We start from the raw sequence: 20,016 nt of genomic DNA on the forward strand, positions 1-20,016 counted from the left end.
AAAAGCCTGAGAAAGGAAGTGGAAGAGGTAGCCTCTGGGGAGGGGGAATGGAGAAGAGGGGGCTGTTTTCCCAGGAAGTCCTACAGACCTATTTTACTCTAATCATGTATAATTTTGTTGAAGATAAAAACTGAAAATAGAAAAAATATATAATCCACATATAAGTTTTACATTTTTCCTGGACCTTAACTTTGAAAATGCCTGCTTTGATAGCCAGCCCCTCAGGGGTCAGGACCTGTGCCCCTGGGCCTGTCACAGAGCCTGGGCACCATGTGCATCCCATGTGTTCTGGGGAGTGAGTGAGGAACAAACGGCAGCTAGTTTTCCTAAGAATGGGCTGCTCATGGCAGCTTTAGCCCCTAGTACACAGGTGTGATCTGACTTGTTTAGGACTGACTTGGAGGCGACCGAGTTATTTCCACATCTATTTTTCCATGAAAAAAGGAACAGAATCTGCAAAATGGAACCGGTTAGTTCATAAAAGAGAGCAGTTCAGCCTTATGACTCAGACCACCAGCACGGTACACTCGGGATTTTCAATTTTGATTTCAGAAGTGGAAAATTCTCAACCAGGGGAGGAGGCATGAAAGAACCACAGGGCAGGGCTGCTGCGAGGGGATACGTGTGGTGTGAAGAAAAGCCACTGTTCATCTGTTCAAATGTTTATAGGATGCAGGGGAGATAGAGTCGAGAGGATGGTTTGTGGCTCTAGGTCTGCCACTTACTCATCTAACAAAGCTTGGTCGCAATGTCCTGTTAAATAAGAGGGCTGTGCTTGATGGTTGCACAGATTACTATCAGGTCTGAAAGTTACTGTGTGCTCTCCTAATACTATTCTCCACAGCAAAGGCAGGGCGGACTGATCTAGTCAAGGTAACTCTTTTATCTTTAAAATGGAAATAAAAACATTTTGGAAAAGAAGATATTTGGTCTTTGAGATGTACAAATTAAATAATGCATAATCCTATTTGTTGAATAAAATTAGTGTACTGGGTATGGTTTCTTTACATGCAGATGCCATGAGGTTTTTATTTGGGCTCCCTGCCAACAGCTTCCCTGCTTCATAAATTCTATTTAGAATGCTGTTTTCCTGATCTCTATGTGGCCAGAAAAAAAGGAGTATGCTTAAGAAATAAGTGATGATCCTCGTCTCTTACTTTTGCCTATGTTCATTTCTATGGCTTCTACTGCAATTATGTTTCTTTACTCAGGATGGCTAAAAATGTACCTGCAGTAAGAGCTTGTAAATGCAAAGGTAAATGCTTGATTAGCTGCAATTAGAGAACCATGAAAATAAATACCAGGTGACAATTTGCACTAGTCATCAAAGAGCATTCATTGCTGGAGGTGAGAGGGGGCATATTATTCCTCTTTTAAAAAATAACCAAAAACCAACAAGTCATCAGTAACGTCACCACGTAGGGACAGCTGCCTTTAATAGGCTGCATCATTAATACTGTCTTCCAGTTCTCTTTTTCCTGGTAGACATAGCAAACGTTGTGGTCCAGAGACACATTTCGAAGGCTTAGCACACATACGAATTCACATACAGAAAGCTCTGTATGTGCCATGACCAGACTATGGAGGAAACAGCCCCTGGCAGACACGAGGCGGAGAGGAAGCAGGGAGGAAGACATCCGAGAGTCGGGAAAAGGCAGCCAGCGGCAGGCAGGCCCCAGGCAATCGAGGGAGGGACCGGGTGAGGTACTCGGCCCAGGATCAGCACCGCCCACCCCTCTGGCTGCTCAGTGTTCATTCTCATCCTCAACCCACATGTAACTCTCATAAGGTCACTCTGTGTTCCACCTAACGCAAAACTGTAGTGTGAGTGCCTGACATTAAGCTTTTGATTGCCAAGGCATCCATTTTAAAAGGCATCCATAAACATATCCCAGCTATGTGACACAGCTGCTAGCTAAGCCAGATAAAGAACTAGGCCCTCCCCTCCCACGAAGGTCCCTCCCTCAGAAAACCCTGGGTAACCTAGATAACTGGCTGATGGAATGACCCTGCTTCTCCCTTCCCATCTCCTAATTTCTGCTCTTATGCTTTAAATTAGCCAATATAGAGTGAACCCACAAAGCCCTAGACACCCTACTCTCTGACCATAATAAAGGCAAAGCCCCAAGTCCTCTCTCCCCACCACCGTGTGGTACTCAGGGATGCTACACTGGTCCCATTTGGGGAAATGTCTGTGGAAGCTTGCTAAGAGTAATAGGGCAGGGGGGAGTGCCTCTGGCATTCATAGTTGATAGCATCACTATCAGTAGGCTGGGACTGACAACAAAAAAGTTAGGCAGAAGGTACATCCTACAAATAAAAATGCTCTCACCCTCTCCCCAACAACAGAGAGCTCTGTACTGCAACAGACCCTGCATCATTACTGATCCTTCTCTGAGAGCTATTTTATAATTCTGTAAATGACCCCTAACTGAAACAATGAAGACTAATTCCTATCAATTCACATTCAAACCGATTCTGTCCGATGGAGGGACGACCTTACCCACCCATGGAAAAACCAGTGTTGCAGTCACTTCAACACTCCTTTGCTCCACGTGAATTTGTGCTTCGACTTCTCCTTTGAACCAGTTATGACATCTGCCTACTTCCTTCACTATAAACAAAGTAAAATCTTTGTTTTTATTGTGTTCTATTTATTTATTTAAATATGTTTTTATTGATTTCAGAGGGAGGGAAAGTTTACATGGTGACTCTTCAATGCACCCTTTTTCTTGCACTTACTCCACTTACATCTTCATTGCTGGGCTGTGGTGAATGAGAAAGTAACAGCTTAATCAATCTGGAGGGCAGATCAGTCATTGGATGAGAGAGAGTCATTCATTGATTGGTGGCCTCTTACACGCCCCCTACCGGGCATGAAGGCCCCACACCCCGGCATGTGCCCTGACCAGGAACTGAACCGTGACCTCCTGGTTCATAGGTCGATGTTCACACGCTGAGCCATGCTGGTTGAGCAACTTGTGTTCATCTTATAGCTTCACGAAAGTCATGATTTTATTTTTATTTTTTTAGAATTATCCGTTAACAGAATTTAGCAAACAGGTTGACCATATAATTCATTGGATGTGAGGAAAACCCAACTTTATTTTTGTCTCTCAGTGCCCTGTGTGAATAACTGGAAGTATCAATAACTCTTAATCTGTCCCAAACATTTGCTTCAATAACTCAACAAGCATCCTTCTACCTGTGTTTTTAAGTAAAATGTAATTACACTTGTAGGATAAATTTATAGCAGAGGAACTGCTAATTCACTCTCCAAGATTATGCTGATTTACTCTCCCACTAAGAGTGTATAAAATCATGGGTTTTCCACATTCTCTGAAAACTATATGTTACCAAACATTTAGATCTTTTTCAACCTGGTAGGTAAAAAATGGAATCTAATTTAAGTAAGTATTTCCTTTATCATGAATGAAATGAAGTATATTTTCAGACAATGTAAGCCATGAATTTTCTTTTTCTGTAAGCAGCCTATTTATGTCCTTTGCCCATTTTTCTTTCCTATTGTGTTTTGGTATTTTTCACATTCACTTATAAGCTCTCCTCCTATAGTAAGGAAATTGGCCCTTTGTCATGTGTTGCACATACATTTTCCACGGTGGGGCCAGGGCGACTGTGAAGAAGAAATGGCGCAAGGCGAGCACAGTACAACTCGGTGGGTTCAGAGTATGGCTGCGCAGAGAGAGGCTGCCTCTCTCACATTTCCTCCTGCCCTCCAGATTAAGCTGTTACTCTCACATTCACCGCAGCCCAGCAATGAAGATCTAACTGGAGTGAGTGCAAGAAAAAGAGTGCATTGAAGAGTCGCCATGGAAACTGCCCCTCCCGCAGTATTTACCATTCAAAGGCTTCTGCAGGCATTCATGTACAACGAATTAGCAAAGGGAGATTTACAGACTCACCACCCTAATTTTGAATGCACTTTGAAGGTGTTTAGAGGCATAAAGCAAGCCTGTGGGGTTTGTAGGGAGATTACTAGGAAAAGAATTGTCTTCAGTTCCAGCTTCCACAGAGGACAACTGGTGAAACATCAGAGTGCATTTTGTTTTTGCTGCACTTTTCCTCCCTTCCCCATTCTGTGCTGCTGAGTGCCAGTCCACAGTGCTTGCTGATCTCAGGGGTGCTCTGTATTACTAGGCCTGAAGCAGAAGCTCTTAACCACCACCCCGGTCTTGCCTTCAGTGAGAGCCCAAGCTCACTGAAGAAGTTGAGCTACCAATCTGGGTGGGAAAAGGTATGCAGGGGACAAGTGAATTCTCCTTGTAGGGCAGATGAGAAGTCAGTGAAAGCAGAAGAGGTTCTGCGAGGAGTGAAGGACTGTGACTACTGTTGAAAGCATCCAGGTTGGTGATTCTGGCAGGTGATCTTAGGGAGATGGGGCCCTGGACACTGAGATTTCTAGCTATAACAAAAAAAGCCCAACCCCAGAAGCCTGTTCACTTTCAAAGGACACTAGGCATCTCAGCCCTAACCAGTGTGGTCTAAGGATTGTTGGTGCCTCCAGGATATGACCTCTGGGATCTATGAGTGACCTCATCGTGGATTAGGGTAGCCAGGGAGCCTTAACAATGACTGAGGTTTACTCTTCCATCATATTGGCTGGCTGAGAGCTCAAATAGCTCGTTATAATTAATTTAATTTTAATAATCTAACCTGACATCTTTATATACCAGAGTTTGTGGAATAAGATTCACACCCACTGTACTTTTGTGGCCTGGTATTTTAGGAAGCCTTGGCCAGTTCAGCTCCTGTATAAGAGTCCCACCACAGAAAAATTACATTTGTGATGTAGTTTCGTTATTTTTTCCCCACTTAGTAAATCCTCATAAATACACAGATTTTGCTTTATTTCCTTTTGTTTTCACGGTATATTATAGATTTTTATGGGATCACAGAGATTTCCTGAAAAGATATTTTGATTATGATATTTTATCAGCAGGAGATATTAAGCATTTTAAGGTCTGACTTGACACATTAGAATGCTGGGAAGGTCCAAAGTCAGGGATGGCCTGAATGGTTCTCTACTGCCCTCCAGTGGATAAACTAGACAAAGGCGGAAACATTTGTGAAATGGGAGAGACTGGTTTATATTTCTAATACTGGCATGTAAAAAATATAGACAGAAAGAGATAAAAAGAACTAAATGCTATTTTTCCCCAGTGTGTTAAAAAATATGTGCTCTGTTTGAATGATGAGTCATTTAGTACCATGCCTTCTAAGACTGTATTTAAACCGGATTTGCTGACAAAATAGCACACAACTTTTGACAAACATCTTAAGCATTCTGTCTCTATATTCACTTATATAATATTGTTTTACTTATTTAATTATAACCTTGTAGTCTAGTATATATCATAACACCCTTCTTAGTAGTTATACGGAACTCCTTAAAGAGTTATAAGGAATGATGATGCAGCTTTTCAATTTCTCCATGAATCTGACTGATACGACCAGCTTGCATGAAAAAGTTTATTTAGCACTTCTATTCTTTTTAAAATTAAACTTAAAATTCTATTTTTTTAAAAATTGATCTTTTAAATTTTTTTATTGATTTTTTTTTTTAAGAAAGGGGAAGAGGGGAGAGAAGAGGAAAAAACCTCATCAATTTGTTGTTCAACTTATTTATGCATTCATTGGTTGATTGTTATATATGCCCTAACAAGAGATTGAACCCAAAACTCTGGCATATCAGAACCAACTAAGCTACCTGGCCAGGGCCAAAATTTATCTTTAAAGTATCCAAATTAATGCATTAATCACTAGCAGACAGTAGGAGTTTCAAACCAAGCCTCTACATGATTTTGTAATTTTAAACAAATTTTTTTTAATTTTATTTTTTATTGATTTCAGAGAGAGGAAGGGAGAGGGAGAGATAGATAGAAACATCATTGATGAGAGAGAGTCATTGATCAGCTGTCTTCTCCACAGCCCCTACTGGGGATCGAGCCGGCAACCTGGGCATGTGCCCTGACCAGGAATCAAACCGTGATCTCCTGGTTCCATGGGTGGATGTTCAACCAATGAACCACGCCGGCCAGGCTAAACAAATTTTTAAAACATATTAATTCCTCTAAACAATTAAAACAAAAAAACACACAAAAATATTCATGTGTCCCCCTGATGATGATAAGTCTTCAAGGACATACCTGGTTACCTTTGATTTGTTCAGTAAGTAGATTGATCATGGAGCCAGAAAACATGTATTTAAGCATGAGGACAATCCGTTAAAAGTCTTGATCACAAATATTTTTCCAGGCTGTTGAGAAAAAGAGAGAAGGCAAGAACCAAAGCTATAAAATTTCAAGCTGGTTTGAAAACTTTAAAAAGTGATGGAGCCTATATTACATAAAACTTGAGACAATCTACTCTAGGAAATTATAGCACTAGCAATGTTTCCTGAGCAAGGTGATGATTAAAAATAATACCTAAAATAGACTGAAGATTTCCTGTATACCAGGTACTGTGCTAGGATTATTTCATTTACCTTGAGAAGAACCATATGAGATAGGTAGTACTGTTATTCTACTTTACAGATAAAGAAACCTAAGTTAACTACTTGGTCACGTAACTGGCAGAGGGAAGGACCAACCTCCAGAGCAAGATTTAACAAGAACGAATCTAGTTTATTTGGAAACAGAAGCCTTCTACAACTCTTATTTACTTTTAAATTTTACTGCATTTTTATTTAATGTGGATTATTTTTTCAGGATGTCAAAGTTTTCATGTTGTCTAGGACATTAAGCAGAGGTCTCAAAAACTGAGAACAATATAATAGGTGTCAAGCCTTCTTACATCTTGAATAGAGACATCAATCTTCCTATGAAAGAAATGCTAAGAGATTGATGGAGGAATTCCGTCAGGATAAGCCTCCTGGCAGCTACCCAACAGAAGACAAAGAACTGAATGGGGACTGGTGAGGCCGATGGTGAGAGTATCTTTGCAGAGCTGTGAAGGTGCTCTGACATCCCCCCTCCTCATGGATAAGGGAGGATGTGTAACAAATTGCCCTACCACTAAGACACCTCAAACAATAAACGTTTATTATCTCACACAGTTCCTGTAGGTCGGGAATTTGGGAGTTTAGCTGAATGGTTCTGACTCAAGAGTTTCTCATAAAGTTACACGCGAGATGTCATCTGATTAATGAAGCTGAGGTCATGCACACAATCTTGCCATAAAAAGGCTAAAAATAAAAAAAAAAGCGGGTAACTGTCTTTCTCACTTTCTGTAAGCAGTGCTCACCATCACCAAGACACACAGTGGGGAATTCCTCAAACACAGAAAGAGAGCTCAAACGATGGATGGCAGAAAATAAAGTCACAGAAATGTCAAATTCAGTCACCCCTTTAGCTGCCCAACACCAATATAACCACCGCTTTTAATGCTTATATGTCAAAAAAAGCTGTCAATATATTGCAACTATCCCTCATTCGACAAAAGGTGTACTAACTCTGTCACCCTCTAAGCGAGTCAACCCCGTTTCATCAGTTACCACATCCACTCATCCATTTCTAAGCCTAGAACCTCAAGTTGATATCCATGCCTCTGCAACTTATGGACTAAATAACAAAATTTACCAGCAATGGCGCACCCTAAAAACGATAGCAAATCAAAGGATAAAGAAAGAAAATAAAAGCTAAAACATATACAAGTATACACGATACAGCAATATGGGAAATATAAGAGAGATGACAGCTCTCATTTCATCCCGATCATGAGGATTTCACCTCCGTTATGACTTTCTTTACCAGCCATAGTGTTCCCTTTACTTTCAACTAAAACCTTCATTTCTAAGAAATCTGAGTGTTTGATGGACCTGTGTGTTTATGTGTGCCAGCAAACGCATTTCTGCTTGCTCATCAAGGCTAATCACTCCCACCAATACCATCACCTTGCCCTTTTCCTTCTTTTGACTATCCAGGGATGCAAGACATGCAAAACTATAGCAGTCTCAGCTCCAAATCAATGGGACCGCTTTTCAGCCTTGGTTTGAAGAATTCCTTTCTATGGAGACAAATCTCTAAACCAGCAAAACCCAGAATCTCAAAGAATGGCAGTTAAAATTTTTTTCAGTGGGGGGTCATTAAGTATATTTCTTTGTTCCTAAAGCCATCAAATTTTGCTTATGGAACTGTGGTGGTTTTGAAAATGCATCCACAAATCCTTTGACACTTCTGCCATAAAAAAAAAAAAAAGGAGTCTCCTTAGATATAACCAGGCTTAGTAAATCCTAATGAACTAGATGTGGTTGGAAGTGACACTGCACAACTTCCACTGTTGGTTTAGAAAAGGCATTAACTACAGCCTCCACCCGAATTTCTCTTTTTGGGGATGCCTGCCCTTGGAACCCAGCTACTATGTTGTAAGAAACCTAACAGCCCTGTGGAAAGGCCATGAGTAGGTGTCCTGGTACAGATTCAGCATCAGTCACCAGACAGGTGGAGTGAGTGGGCCAAGAGGTGATTTCAGCGCCCCAGTGCTTAGCCGAACCAAGTGGAAAGCGGAACACAGATAAGCTGTCCCCACTGAGCCCTGCACAAATTACAGGTTCGCAAGCAAAGTATATGTTGCAGGTGTTTTACTTATTTTAACTAAATTTAATTTTTTTATTGTATTACTTTTTTCAAATTAAATTTATTGTATAGTTGTTTTAAACCGCTAAGTTTTGGGGTGGCTAAACAGCAATAAGAGGAACAGGAAGAAAGAGTTCCAACTATTGGACACAACAGAAAGCATATCCTGCGTCCTAGAAGGCAGCACCGCAAGGGTTGTCTCCCGGAAGCGCCCTAACTAAGGTCCCCCAGGCCAGGCGCTTCCTGGCGGCGCACTATATATACCATTGGACCAACGGCTTCTACGGGCCTTAGCCCGCCGCACTGCTGCTCTCCTTACGGGGCGAGTTTCTCGGTCAGCAGCAGTGTGGCGTCAGACACAGCGGGGTACGAAGCATTCTGTCGGTCCCCGGATGGCGGTGCTCACGGACGCACAGCAAACGGGGAAAGCCAGTCTAAACCTACGGTGTGTTCCAGGGAAGACAGGTAACTATTCCCTCAGAGATCGGGAAGGACCGAAGGAATCGACTTGCCTCCTCCATGTGGCTGGCTGATCCTCCCGGAGCAGGGGGCGTATGGCCAACTTAGGACCGGTCACCGCTGCCGGCAACCTGCACCCTCAGCAATGGCGTCGGTAGCGGGAGCAGCGCCTGAGCCACGCCGGCCCGGGCGCGAGACGACTTCAACCAGATTCCAGAGCGCGCCCAGCTCCTTCAGCATTTGCAATTTCAAAAGTTGTCTCTCAGGGCCGTTTTAACTGGTGTGCGTTTTTCACCTTCCTAACATCCTTTACTCTCTTATTTGGACAGACTCTGCTCCTCCTGAAGATGGGGGCCACCGCCTTTGCAATCTCCTCCTCTGAGGCCAGTTTATGGTTCTCCACATTTTGGGGTGTGTCATGGCAAATCTGTCGGTTCCCCCGGCGGCCCAGGGAAACCCGGGGGGAGAGTGTCTGTCCTAAGCCGCCCACGTCCGGCATTATCAATCCTTCCAGCACTTTCCTCGAGCCCGCCTGGGCCTCTGGCGCAGCACACGCCGGGGTTCAGAGGCCCGCGGGGCTGGATTCCGAGGCTCGGAGGCCGGTGCTCCCTCCGAGACCGGCGTTACACGCACGCACGCGACAATTTCTCGGGACTTCTACCTCACCACAGGGCCACGGGGGGCCTACGGACAGCCCACCCGCGGCCTCACCACCTGCCCTTGGCCAAAGGGGAAGAGGCGCGACTTCCGCCCGGACGGAGCCACTTCCGGAAGTGACGTAGGAGTGTCAACATGCAAGATGGCGGCCCATCACCGGCAGAACACGGCAGGGCGGAGGAAAGTGCAGGTACGGGGGCCCGGCTCCGCGACCTCTCGGCCGCGGCTGCCAGCCCGGCCCACCTCCGGCGAGCAGATGCCTCGGGCCGCGATCGGCCGGGGTGGCGACGTGGGGCGCGTGGCACGGGGTGCGGCCGGCGGCGAGGGGTGGGGCCGCGGCGCTAACGGCTTCTGGAGGGGGCGGGGGGCGGCCGACCCTGCCTGCCTGGGCCCCGTCCCGGGACCCTCGGGGGTTCGGTTCGGAGCCCGGGGTTGCCGATCGCCCGCTTTCTCCCGGGCTCGGGCTCGCGAGGTCGGGATAGGCTCGTTCGCCGCCCACCTGCCTCCCCCTTCCCTTGCCTGTCTGCACAGCGCCCTGCCTGAGCCGCGTCCGAGCGGAGCGGAGGCCTCCGGGCGCTTCGCAGGCGGGCGGCTGCCGAGCCGGGGGACCTGTGCGGGGGCGTGGCGGGGCGGCGGCGCGCAGACTGTCCTGCGGGGTGTCCGCGGGGGCCGCTGCGCGTGAGAGCCCCCTGCCGAGGTGGAAACGACGGGGGCAGTGCGCTGGTGGTGGTGGGGGAAACGTAATTGTTGTTGTTTGGGAATTTCATTTCGTCTTCACCATTTCCTCATCTCCACTGTGCATCCTTGAATCTTCTTTTCTGTCTCCATAATTTACTATCCAAGGCTGAAGAGGTATCTTAACCTACCGATTTTCAGCGATGCGAGGAATAGCAAAGCCTTACAACAGGTGTTTGCTTCAGGTATAGTGTATGTAGGAGTGACGGTAGGGCGCCCTTAATTCATTAAACGTTACTGAGCACTTAGTGTGGCCCAATAATGTTGCAAAAATGTGCAAAGAATTGAGAGAGTGTAGGGATAAGTAACACCCAGGCTTGCTTTATGAAACAGCATGATCATGTAGTTCTACGGGGTGAAATCAGTGAGCGCTCCTTCAGTAAGGGAACCCCAGCAAATTGCTGTAGGCCATAAAGTCTTCTGGCCAGTGCACTTTGTGTTATTGATCTCATTGATGTGTAGTACAGTATCCTAAGCACTCAGTAGGTGTTGAATTGAGATCTAAAATAGCTTACCGTTAGGTGATTTTTAAAAAAAATTTTTTTTAAATCCTCAAGGATATGTTTTTATTGATTTGAGAGAGAGGAAGGGAGGGAGGGAGAGAGAGAGAAGAAACATACATCTGTCGCCTCCTGTACACGCACAGACCAGGAATGAACTGGAAACCTAGGTATGTGCCCTGATTGGGAATCAAACCCACAACCTTTTGGTGTACCAGACGACGCTCCAACTAACTGAGCCACCTGGCTGGGGCTGTTAGGTGATTTTTGAGTGCATCAGTGACAGAATTTAAGTAACCCAGCATGCAAGCCAGGTGGGGAGAATGTCTGCTCCTGGCTAAAATGTAACTCAAAATGGTAATTGTATTCTAGGTGTTAGAATGGTACACTCCTTAGGGTAGTAAGGAGAGCTAATCAGGCCTCTCCATTTCTTGTGTTTAGACTTAAAAGGCCATATAAAAGTATAGGGTGGGGAAATGTAAATCTGCAGTGTGTGTGGAAAAACTGAGTGTTTTAATAAGCTGAATGTGAGCCATTGCATGTAGAATGAGAGGTGATAATTCCACTCTTCGCTGATCCGAGTACAGAACTAGAGTTTGAGGTTCAGCATTTATCACCTTGTTCTTAATAGGTACAGCAATCTGGTTGATAGTGACTTTAAACTATTTCCTATTAAGAGCATTCGAAAGAACTGACTAGTCTGCTGAACATAAGATTCAGTGAGTCTTGTTAGTTGGTTTCAGAATTTTCCCCCAAGGTCTAGAACCAATGTGAAAAGCCACAGAGATTGATTTTATCTCATCATGAGGGAGAACTTTTATTTATGGAAGTGTTTTTTAAACTAGAGCATGTTCACTGCAAAAAACCTGCAAACAGCACAAAAGTATAAATGGTCATTATCGTCCACTCTTCAAAGAAAACTATGGACGGTGATATATAATCCTAGCCCAGGATTTTTCACCCTGAGTGTTATTATTTTTTTTAAAAAAACATCTTTATTGATTTCAGAGAGAAGAAGGGGAAGAGAGAGAGAGAGAAACATCAATGATGAGAGAGTTGTCATTGATTGGCTGCCTCCTGCACCCCCCTGACCGGGAATTGAACCTCGGTCTTCTTGATTCTAGGTTGATGCTCAACCGCTGAGCCACACCCAGCCAGGCCACCCTGAGTATTATTGACATCTTGAGGGGATGATTCTGTCGGTGGGGGAGGTGTTGATACTTTTTTAAGGAATTAGAATGATGGGAAATCCTGGCTTCTCAAGAAAAGACCCTTAGCCATATCTGAGTTCCTTTTTATGTAAGATGGGTAATTAAAACTGTGGTGCTAATGTGACATCTGTTAGAACAGGGGTCTGCACACTTTCTCCAAAGGGCCAGATAGTAAGAATTTTACACTTTGTAGGCCATCCTGTGTCATAACCACTGGTCTCTGCCATTACAAGGTGAAACCATCCATAGACGATACCTAAATGAATAGGCTTGGCTGTGTTCCAGTAAAACTTTGTTTACAAAACAGGATTTAGCCCAAGGGCAGTTTTTTACTAACCACCAAGTAGGACAAGATAGACAAGACTGCTTTTCAGAATACTTTTTAAATTAACACTCTAGAAATATAGGTTCCAGCAGAAAGTCACAGTCCACAAGATTGAGCAGGAAAAACAGATGTGAGAATTACTGATACTTGGCCAATTTTTCTTGGCCAAATTTAGCCTGAGTTAGCTTGATAGCTAGAAGTAGCCTTACATAAAAGAACTGTGTGATTCCTTTTATAGGATGTTATAGAACAGGCAAAGCCAATCTGTGGTGAAAAACATCAAATCTCGATTGGGAGTGGGGTGTGGAGGTTGGGGAGGAGTACGAGGCAGCTTGCTAGGGGTGTGGCAATGTCCTGTGTGTCTTGCTAGGTGTTTGTATTACACAGGTGCATTCAGTTGTCAGAAGTATCTGTACACTTAGGTCTGTACATTTCACTCTAAGTAAATTTTACATTTTAAAAAAGGATCCATGAATAAATAATGAACTATAGTTAATGTTTTACATGCTGAAGTATTTAGGGGGAAGTATCATTGATGTGCAACTTACTTTGAAAGGCGTCGGAAAATAACATCAAATGGATAGATTGTCATGAGGTAAAGCAACTACAGAAAATGTTAATTGTTGAATACATATATGTGGCAGGTATATGAATGTTTGCTGTGTGATTCTTTCAACTTTTGTATGTGTTTGAAATTATTCATAATAAAAGGTTGGGAGAAAATAAGTTTTAAAGGCTAAACCTTAGTTAGACAGTGACACACAGCAGAAGGTGAGCAAGTAAAATTTTAGTGCAGTGGCCAGAGAAGGCCTTGCTGAGAGGCTGACACGTGAGTAAGGATCTGAAGGAAATGCCGAAACGAGATGGCCACAGGGGAAAGAGCATTCTAGTGAGAATATCAAATGCAAAGGTCCTGAGGTGGGAATGTACCTGGCCTGTCTGGAGTAAAGATGCCTTGCGGCTGGCAGGAGGTGAGTGAGGGTAAGAGGAGTAGGAGATGAACTCAGTGGTACCTGCAGACCAGATCATGTCGAGCACTAGGGCATAGTGAGGTCTTGGCTCTTACTCTAGAGTGAGATGGGCAGCAGTTGGTGGATTTTGAGCAGAGGAATATCCATGATATACATGTGTTTTAGTAAGATCGGCCTGGCTTCTGTGTTGAGAACAGACTGCTGTGAACAAGGGCAGAGAGGGGAGGCCAGGAGCCATTTAGGAAATCCAGATGCTGTATGATAGTGGCCCCCACCAGGCTGGTGAGAAGGGCTTGAAATTAAAGTAAGGATGGCACCAAGGTTTTGGGCCTGAGCAACTGGAAGAATGGAGTCATATTATAGAGAGGAGTTCAGGAGCTCAGTTTGTGATTAAGACACATCCAGGTGGAGATGAGTTAATGCACACACACCTCAGGGGGGTCCTGGGGGCATAGCCCAGAGTGTCCCCTTCGTGTGCCTGAAATGCTTTTAAAATCTCCCTTCTTTTCTTAAAAATATTGTGAATTTTGTACTTATTCCATAATATATCCACATTTGTTTCCATATAAAAAAATTGTTTAGTTACCTTAGTCAGCAGAATGCCTCCCCACCAAAATGTTTTGCCCTAATCCCTGGAACTTGTGAATATGTTATGTTACATGGTAAAAAGGACTTTGCAGATGTAATTAAGGTTATAGACCTTAAAGCGGAAGGGTTATCCTGGATTATCCGAGTGGGTCCAATCTAATCATATGAGCCCTTAAAAACAAAAGAGCTTTCTCCAGCTGGAGGCAGAAGTCAAGAGAGATTTGAGGTATGAGGGGGAACCTCTGTTGCAGGAGAGGGTAATAGAAATCATGAGAAGAAATGCAGGCAGCCTCTAGGATCAAGGAAACTCGGCCCTCATGCCTGCAGTCGCAAGAACCTGAATTCAGCCAACTACCTGCATGATCCTGGAAGCAGACTGTCCCAAAGCCTCCAGGAGGAACTAAGGCTTTCCAGGACTTGTGGATTTTGGCCTTGTGAGAGACCCTAAGCAGAGGACCCACCCAGTCCAGCCTGACTTCAGACCTAAAGAACTGTGAAATTTAATGAAAGGGACTGTTTTAAGCCACTACATTTGGGTGATCTATTGTGTCAATAATAGAAAACTAATCTGATTATCTTGAAATAAAATAATCAAAGATTGTTTTTCTCCTGATTGCTTCTACCCTCTGGCACATTACCTATGACTGCAAGGGTCTATAAGCTTGAAAGCAGAGACAGACCACATGGATCATCCCCACTCTCTGATTTCTTTGTTTCAGGTCCCAGACAATTGTTTGGGAAATTAACTGCTGCTTACTGAGCCAGCTACAAATACTTAAAGCATAACTTACTGGATGCTTGCTGCCAGGGGACTCCCCTATTATTTTCTCCCTACCAAAGTCCCTTTAATGATCTCTTCCAGAATGCACACTTCCTACCGAGGGTCTCATCCCTTGCCGAGCTCTTACAGTACCTTCTCCTCCCTCTTTTTAAAAGCAAATCAGATGTGAGTCCTCTTCTCTGCCTTAAATGAAGTTTTTCCAGGACCTTGTTCACTCATTTATTGAGCAGTGCCTTCCAAAGCTGGGGGAATTTTTTCTACATGGACTTCCTGTCCTGCCGAATCAAGTGTAAAGGGAAAGACTTTTCAGGCCTGCAGGGGCTAAGTAACTTCTCCTGTGTTAGTTTTTTAGGGACCTGGGGATGTACTTCAGCAAAACTGGGAGTAAACAAAGAACGGAGACCTTGGAATTCAGGAAACATGGCTCTAGCCCAGAAAAGCAGTAAAGGGAAGCACAGAAGATGGCAGCTGTGCCAGCAGACCTAGAGGGCAGCCAGCCCAGCCTGGAGTGCAGGGCGGAGGATGCTGAGGGAGAAGCCTTCTGGGAAAAGGGGCTGGGGGGTTCTTGCTGGAATATCTAATATGGTGCAGCAATTAAAGAAAATTGGAGTTAAAGTGGAGGAAACCACTGAAGAAGGAAAGAAAGAACTCTAGGGAAAAGAAAAGCTCTCCGAGGAAGGAAATGTATTCATAATACAGCACTTAGCTAGTCAGCAGATAGCAGTTGCAAAGTCAGGCAGTGCAGCCCTGATTACTCATTCAACCCCAAATAGCAGCATATCCAGATCAGAAGAATGGAGGGGAGGAGGTACCATGGTAGTTTCAGAGCTACATCCTAACCCGCCACAGCCTGAGTAAATAGGTAAATCAAATGGGTAAGCCAGAAATGGTCCCTGACCCCTTCCCACTGGACCGGTCAGATAAGCACGGTATTTCAAGAAATCCAGTAAGTATCCAGAAGAAACCAGGAGTTTAAATTAGTCACCTCTGGGGATTAAGATTGGCATGGGGAGCATTACACAGACAATAGGTAGGTAGATGGTTTTTCTTTACAGTCTTTCAGTGCTATTTGAGTTTCTGAATATAGGCAAGAATTGCTTGGATAAAAATTATAAATTTTAAAAACTAAGTAATATATGTCCATTGCAAAACATTCATACCATATAAAAAAAGGCATGAGTGACAGTCACCATAATTCCATTACTCGGGAATAATTACTGGTAGTTTTATATGTGTATGTCCTTCCAAACTTGTACTTTTATTTTTAAATGTACATTTAATATTCTGAAATATTTTTACAGTAATGGTTACTATACAGGGCTGTGTCGGACCACATACATTTCACTTAAATATAGCATGGCTTTCTTCCCACATCAATCAGTCTAGATCTAGGTCAACATTTTTAATGATTGAACAGTATTCTGTTTTATGGTTGTGCCAAAATGTATCCCATTAGGATACTTCTAATTCTTTGCCGTTTTCAATCACACATCTGCGGTAGATACTCTTGAAGAGGTGGCCCACTTGTTTTGCTAGGAATCACTTTCCACCTAGAATGAGGACCTGACAATCACGCTATTCTCTGACCCTTTCCCACTGGACCAATCAGATAGTCTCCCAGAAATTTGAAAATTAAGATTCATATATGCTACATGGTCTCTGATAAAGGAAATGTGAGGGGAGAAGCAGATAAGGGGCCTTAAAGCCCCAGAGAAAGTGATTGATAGAGACTAAAATTGACATGGAAGCCAACTTGGTTCCTGATGGCTTTCTAATATCTGATTCATGCTACAAATATTTAATGTCTCCTATGCCAGATACCACGAGCAGGGGGAGGAACAAGGCAGACAAGTTTCTTGCTATCTTGTAACTTTTATTCTAATGAAGATGATGTAACAAAAAAGATAAATATGGAGTGTGGTAAGCACTGTGGGAGAAATAAGTAGGGTAAGTGACAAGGGGAGGAGATCAGGGAAGGCCTTTGAGAGGAGGTGCCCTTTCTGCTAAGACCTGAGGGTTGAGGTGGGCCAGACAAGATACCAGCTGGGGGAAGAGTTCTTGTACGGATTGGAGAGGTGGGAGTCTTCCTGGCAGGGGGAACAGTAAATGTGAAGGGATGGGAAGAGGAAAGCTCCATGTATTGGAGGAACAGAAAGGCGATTGGTGTGACTGCCTCATATGAGAGAGGCTGGGGGAAATGAGTTTGAGGAGAGTTGAGGGTGCAGGAAGCATGTGAAGGATTGAACTTTAAATGTAGTGAAAAGCTTTTGGAAGGTGTCAACAGAGAAGTGTCATGATTTTATTTCAAAATGTCTTTTATGAGTCATACTTTACTTCCTGCCCTTGGGCTGTTAGATATCTTGTATCCTTATGTTAAATTTCCTTTCTTTTTTTTCAATTTAAGCTGGTTGAGTCGATTTCAGTTACAGTTACTTGTATCCAAGGACCAGGTTAGGACAACATCCTTTTTGTCTTTGTGCACACAACCCTGGCCCTTTCCATGTCATTGATTATTTATATTCATTGGCCATTTTCTTTCTTTTTTAAAATTCCTTTTCATGACCTTTACTCTTTCTGTTGGGGAGTTTGGCTTGCTCCTATGTGTTGTAAGGAATCTTGCATGTTGTCAAGAGTAAACTTTTGTCTTTTGTATTCATTCCATTGCCTTTCCAGTTAGATGTTTGCCTTTTAACCTTGCTCCTACTGTTCTTTGACATTCAGAAGGTATTTTTAAAAATAACAGCTTTATTAAGATAACACTCACATAATATAAAGTCACCCTGTTAAAGTTTACAATTCATTGATTTTGAAGATATTCACAAAGTTCTGCATTGATCACACAATTCAAGAACATTTTCATCGTCCCAGAAAGAAACCCTTTACCCATTAATAGTCTCTCCCCATGCTCCTCTCCTCCAAGCCCCTGGCAACCACTAATCTGCTTTCAGTCTCTGTGGATTTACATATTCTGGACATTTAGAATAAACAGAATCATAAACTATGTGGCATTTTATAACTGGCCTCTTTCACTTACCATGTTTCTTTTAAGATTCATTCAGGTTGTAGCACATTGTCAGTATTTTGCTCCTTCTGTGGCTGAAAAGTGTTCCATTGCATGCATAGACCACGTTTTGTTTATCCTTTGTCAGTTGGTGGACATTTGAGTTGTTTCCACTTTTTAGCTTTTGCGATCGATGCTGTGGTGAACATTTGTGTACATGCAAAAGGTGTTGACTTGTATTTGGTCAGATCAGGGTTACTCTTTTCCTTTGGAAAGATTGCTGTCTGTCTTGTCATGTTAGCAGAGCCTTCTCAACATAGTGAATGTAAATATTCACCTGTCTTTTTTAAAGTATTTTTATGGTTAAATTATTCAATTTCAACCTTTAGTCCACATGAAAATTCATTTTGGTGTAAGATTTGGAAAAAGATATGTGATTTTTCCCAGTAGAATCACTAGATGCTCCCAGATGGTTTATTAAATAATTCATGCCCTCGTTGGTTTGAAACACTATGTTTACATCAGAATAAAAAATTTATAATAGGAAATTATGTTTTCAAATTTAGTTTTACTCCACTGATTCTTTTATATATATTCCTATTGTGGTACTTCATTATAATTCTGGTAGCTTTAGCTTTATAATACCTTTTAAGGTATTTAATTATGCTTTCATTTTGAAAAATAACTGGGTATTCCCCCAAAAAAACATTGTACTGTATAGTTTGTCAACTTCTAGAAAGAAATCCAGTGGGATCTGGCCAGAGTTGGGTTGAACTCGCAGGTTTAGGAAACAGTTGTCCGTTGCGAATCTTCTGTGCTATTACCTGGCACCTCCTTTATTCAGGCCTTTCTCTTGCGGACCTTTTGGGCCCGTTATGTTAGGTCTTCATTCCTGTTGCTGTCGTGAATAGGCCCCCCCACTGCCCCGCGCCTCCCGTTACGCCCTGACTGCTTGTCTCGCTGAATCAGAAGAGCTTCGTTTTCGTCTCCAGCCAGTTTGACTTTTCATAAGCGTAATTGTCGCGGCGGCTGCTCTTCAGTCCCACGCGAAGCAGACAGAACCTCCCCGCAGTCACGACGCAGCGCAGCGCACTCGGAAGGGGGAGCCTAGTGTGTGACTTGCTTGCCAGGTCACAGAGGGCCTTTTTGAGGAAGCGTTATTGAAACAGAACCCTAAAGCCTGCAGTAGGGCTGGCCAGAGAGGGGAGGGAGACCTTCCAAACCGAGGGGACCAGCACATGTGACAGTCAGGAGGCACAGCGTGTGCAAGGAACGCGGCAGAGGGAGCAAGGACAAGTGTCAGGAGAGGTGAGCGAGGCACTTGCTGCCGAGTTGAGCAGCTCAGATCAGATTGTGAGTCTAGTGGAGTGAGCACTGGAGAGGATTTTGAGCACGAGTGAAACACATTCTAGTTTCCAGCTGCTTGGTGGGCAATGGATCAAAGACAAACCACTGAGTGGAGAGGAGGCCAGTTAGGAAACGGTTACGGCAGTTGAGCATAGACTGGCTCATCTTGGACTAGCCTGTTTTAATGTCATTCTTCTCCACCCTTCCGTCGCTACAGGGTAAAATAAATTTTCATTGGATTGAAAACTTAAGTTTTATATTGGAAAAGATGAGATTCTGAATTTCAGATTGGCCACTAGCAGGCTGCATTTTATTGCATGTTCTGTAACTTCATAGAAAGCCAATGTTGACATGTTTGTCAGGTTTCTTACGTTATTCGAGATGAAGTGGAGAAGTACAACCGAAATGGAGTCAACGCCCTGCAGCTGGACCCAGCCCTCAATAGACTTTTCACGGCAGGTCGAGACTCCATCATAAGGATATGGAGCGTCAATCAGCACAAGGTAAGGCAGGGATCAAGGTGACATTTGAGAGTTATACTCCATGAATTTTGGTCTGTCCAATATGGCATACCTTTCATAGTTTCAGATGTAATCTCTGAGCACTGACTTACTTGGTACATTCTATAAAGACTGCAACCAGCATTCTATGAGCCTTTGAGAAAAACACCCGTAGGGGAGTTTGAGAAGTATTTCAGCAAAGGCAGGGGCTCCATAAACTAGGTCTGTGATAAGAGCTCTCAGCTACAAAGAAACAGAGGTTTGTCTGGTAGAGGGATTACTTGCAACAATTTATTTTTCTGCTTTAAATATGTTCCCATAAAGCTTCTTGGCAACCCTCTCATGCT

The 20,016-nt window shown here is 43.5% G+C and overlaps 1 protein-coding gene across 8 annotated transcripts in view; it reads left to right on the forward strand.

Annotated features, from left to right (window-relative positions):
• Nucleotides 1-9,821: 9,821 nt before the first annotated feature.
• The window catches only part of WDR48 (WD repeat domain 48), a 32,064-nt gene continuing 21,869 nt past the window's right edge, over nucleotides 9,822-20,016 (forward strand). For 7 of the 8 annotated variants that reach the window (XM_081160789.1, XM_081160790.1, XM_081160791.1 and 4 more), the window contains exons 1-2: nucleotides 9,823-9,900; nucleotides 19,532-19,672. In XM_081160789.1, coding sequence (XP_081016915.1) covers nucleotides 9,853-9,900; nucleotides 19,532-19,672 — 189 coding nt within the window. In that variant the 5' untranslated portion in view covers nucleotides 9,823-9,852. Of the gene's footprint in view, nucleotides 9,901-19,531; nucleotides 19,673-20,016 lie in introns of all 8 variants that reach the window. The other variant, XM_081160796.1, reaches the window with a different exon arrangement.

The sequence above is a fragment of the Miniopterus schreibersii genome (genome assembly GCF_964146895.1).
Source record: "Miniopterus schreibersii genome assembly, chromosome: 15".
Classification (NCBI taxonomy): Eukaryota; Metazoa; Chordata; class Mammalia; order Chiroptera; family Miniopteridae; genus Miniopterus; species Miniopterus schreibersii.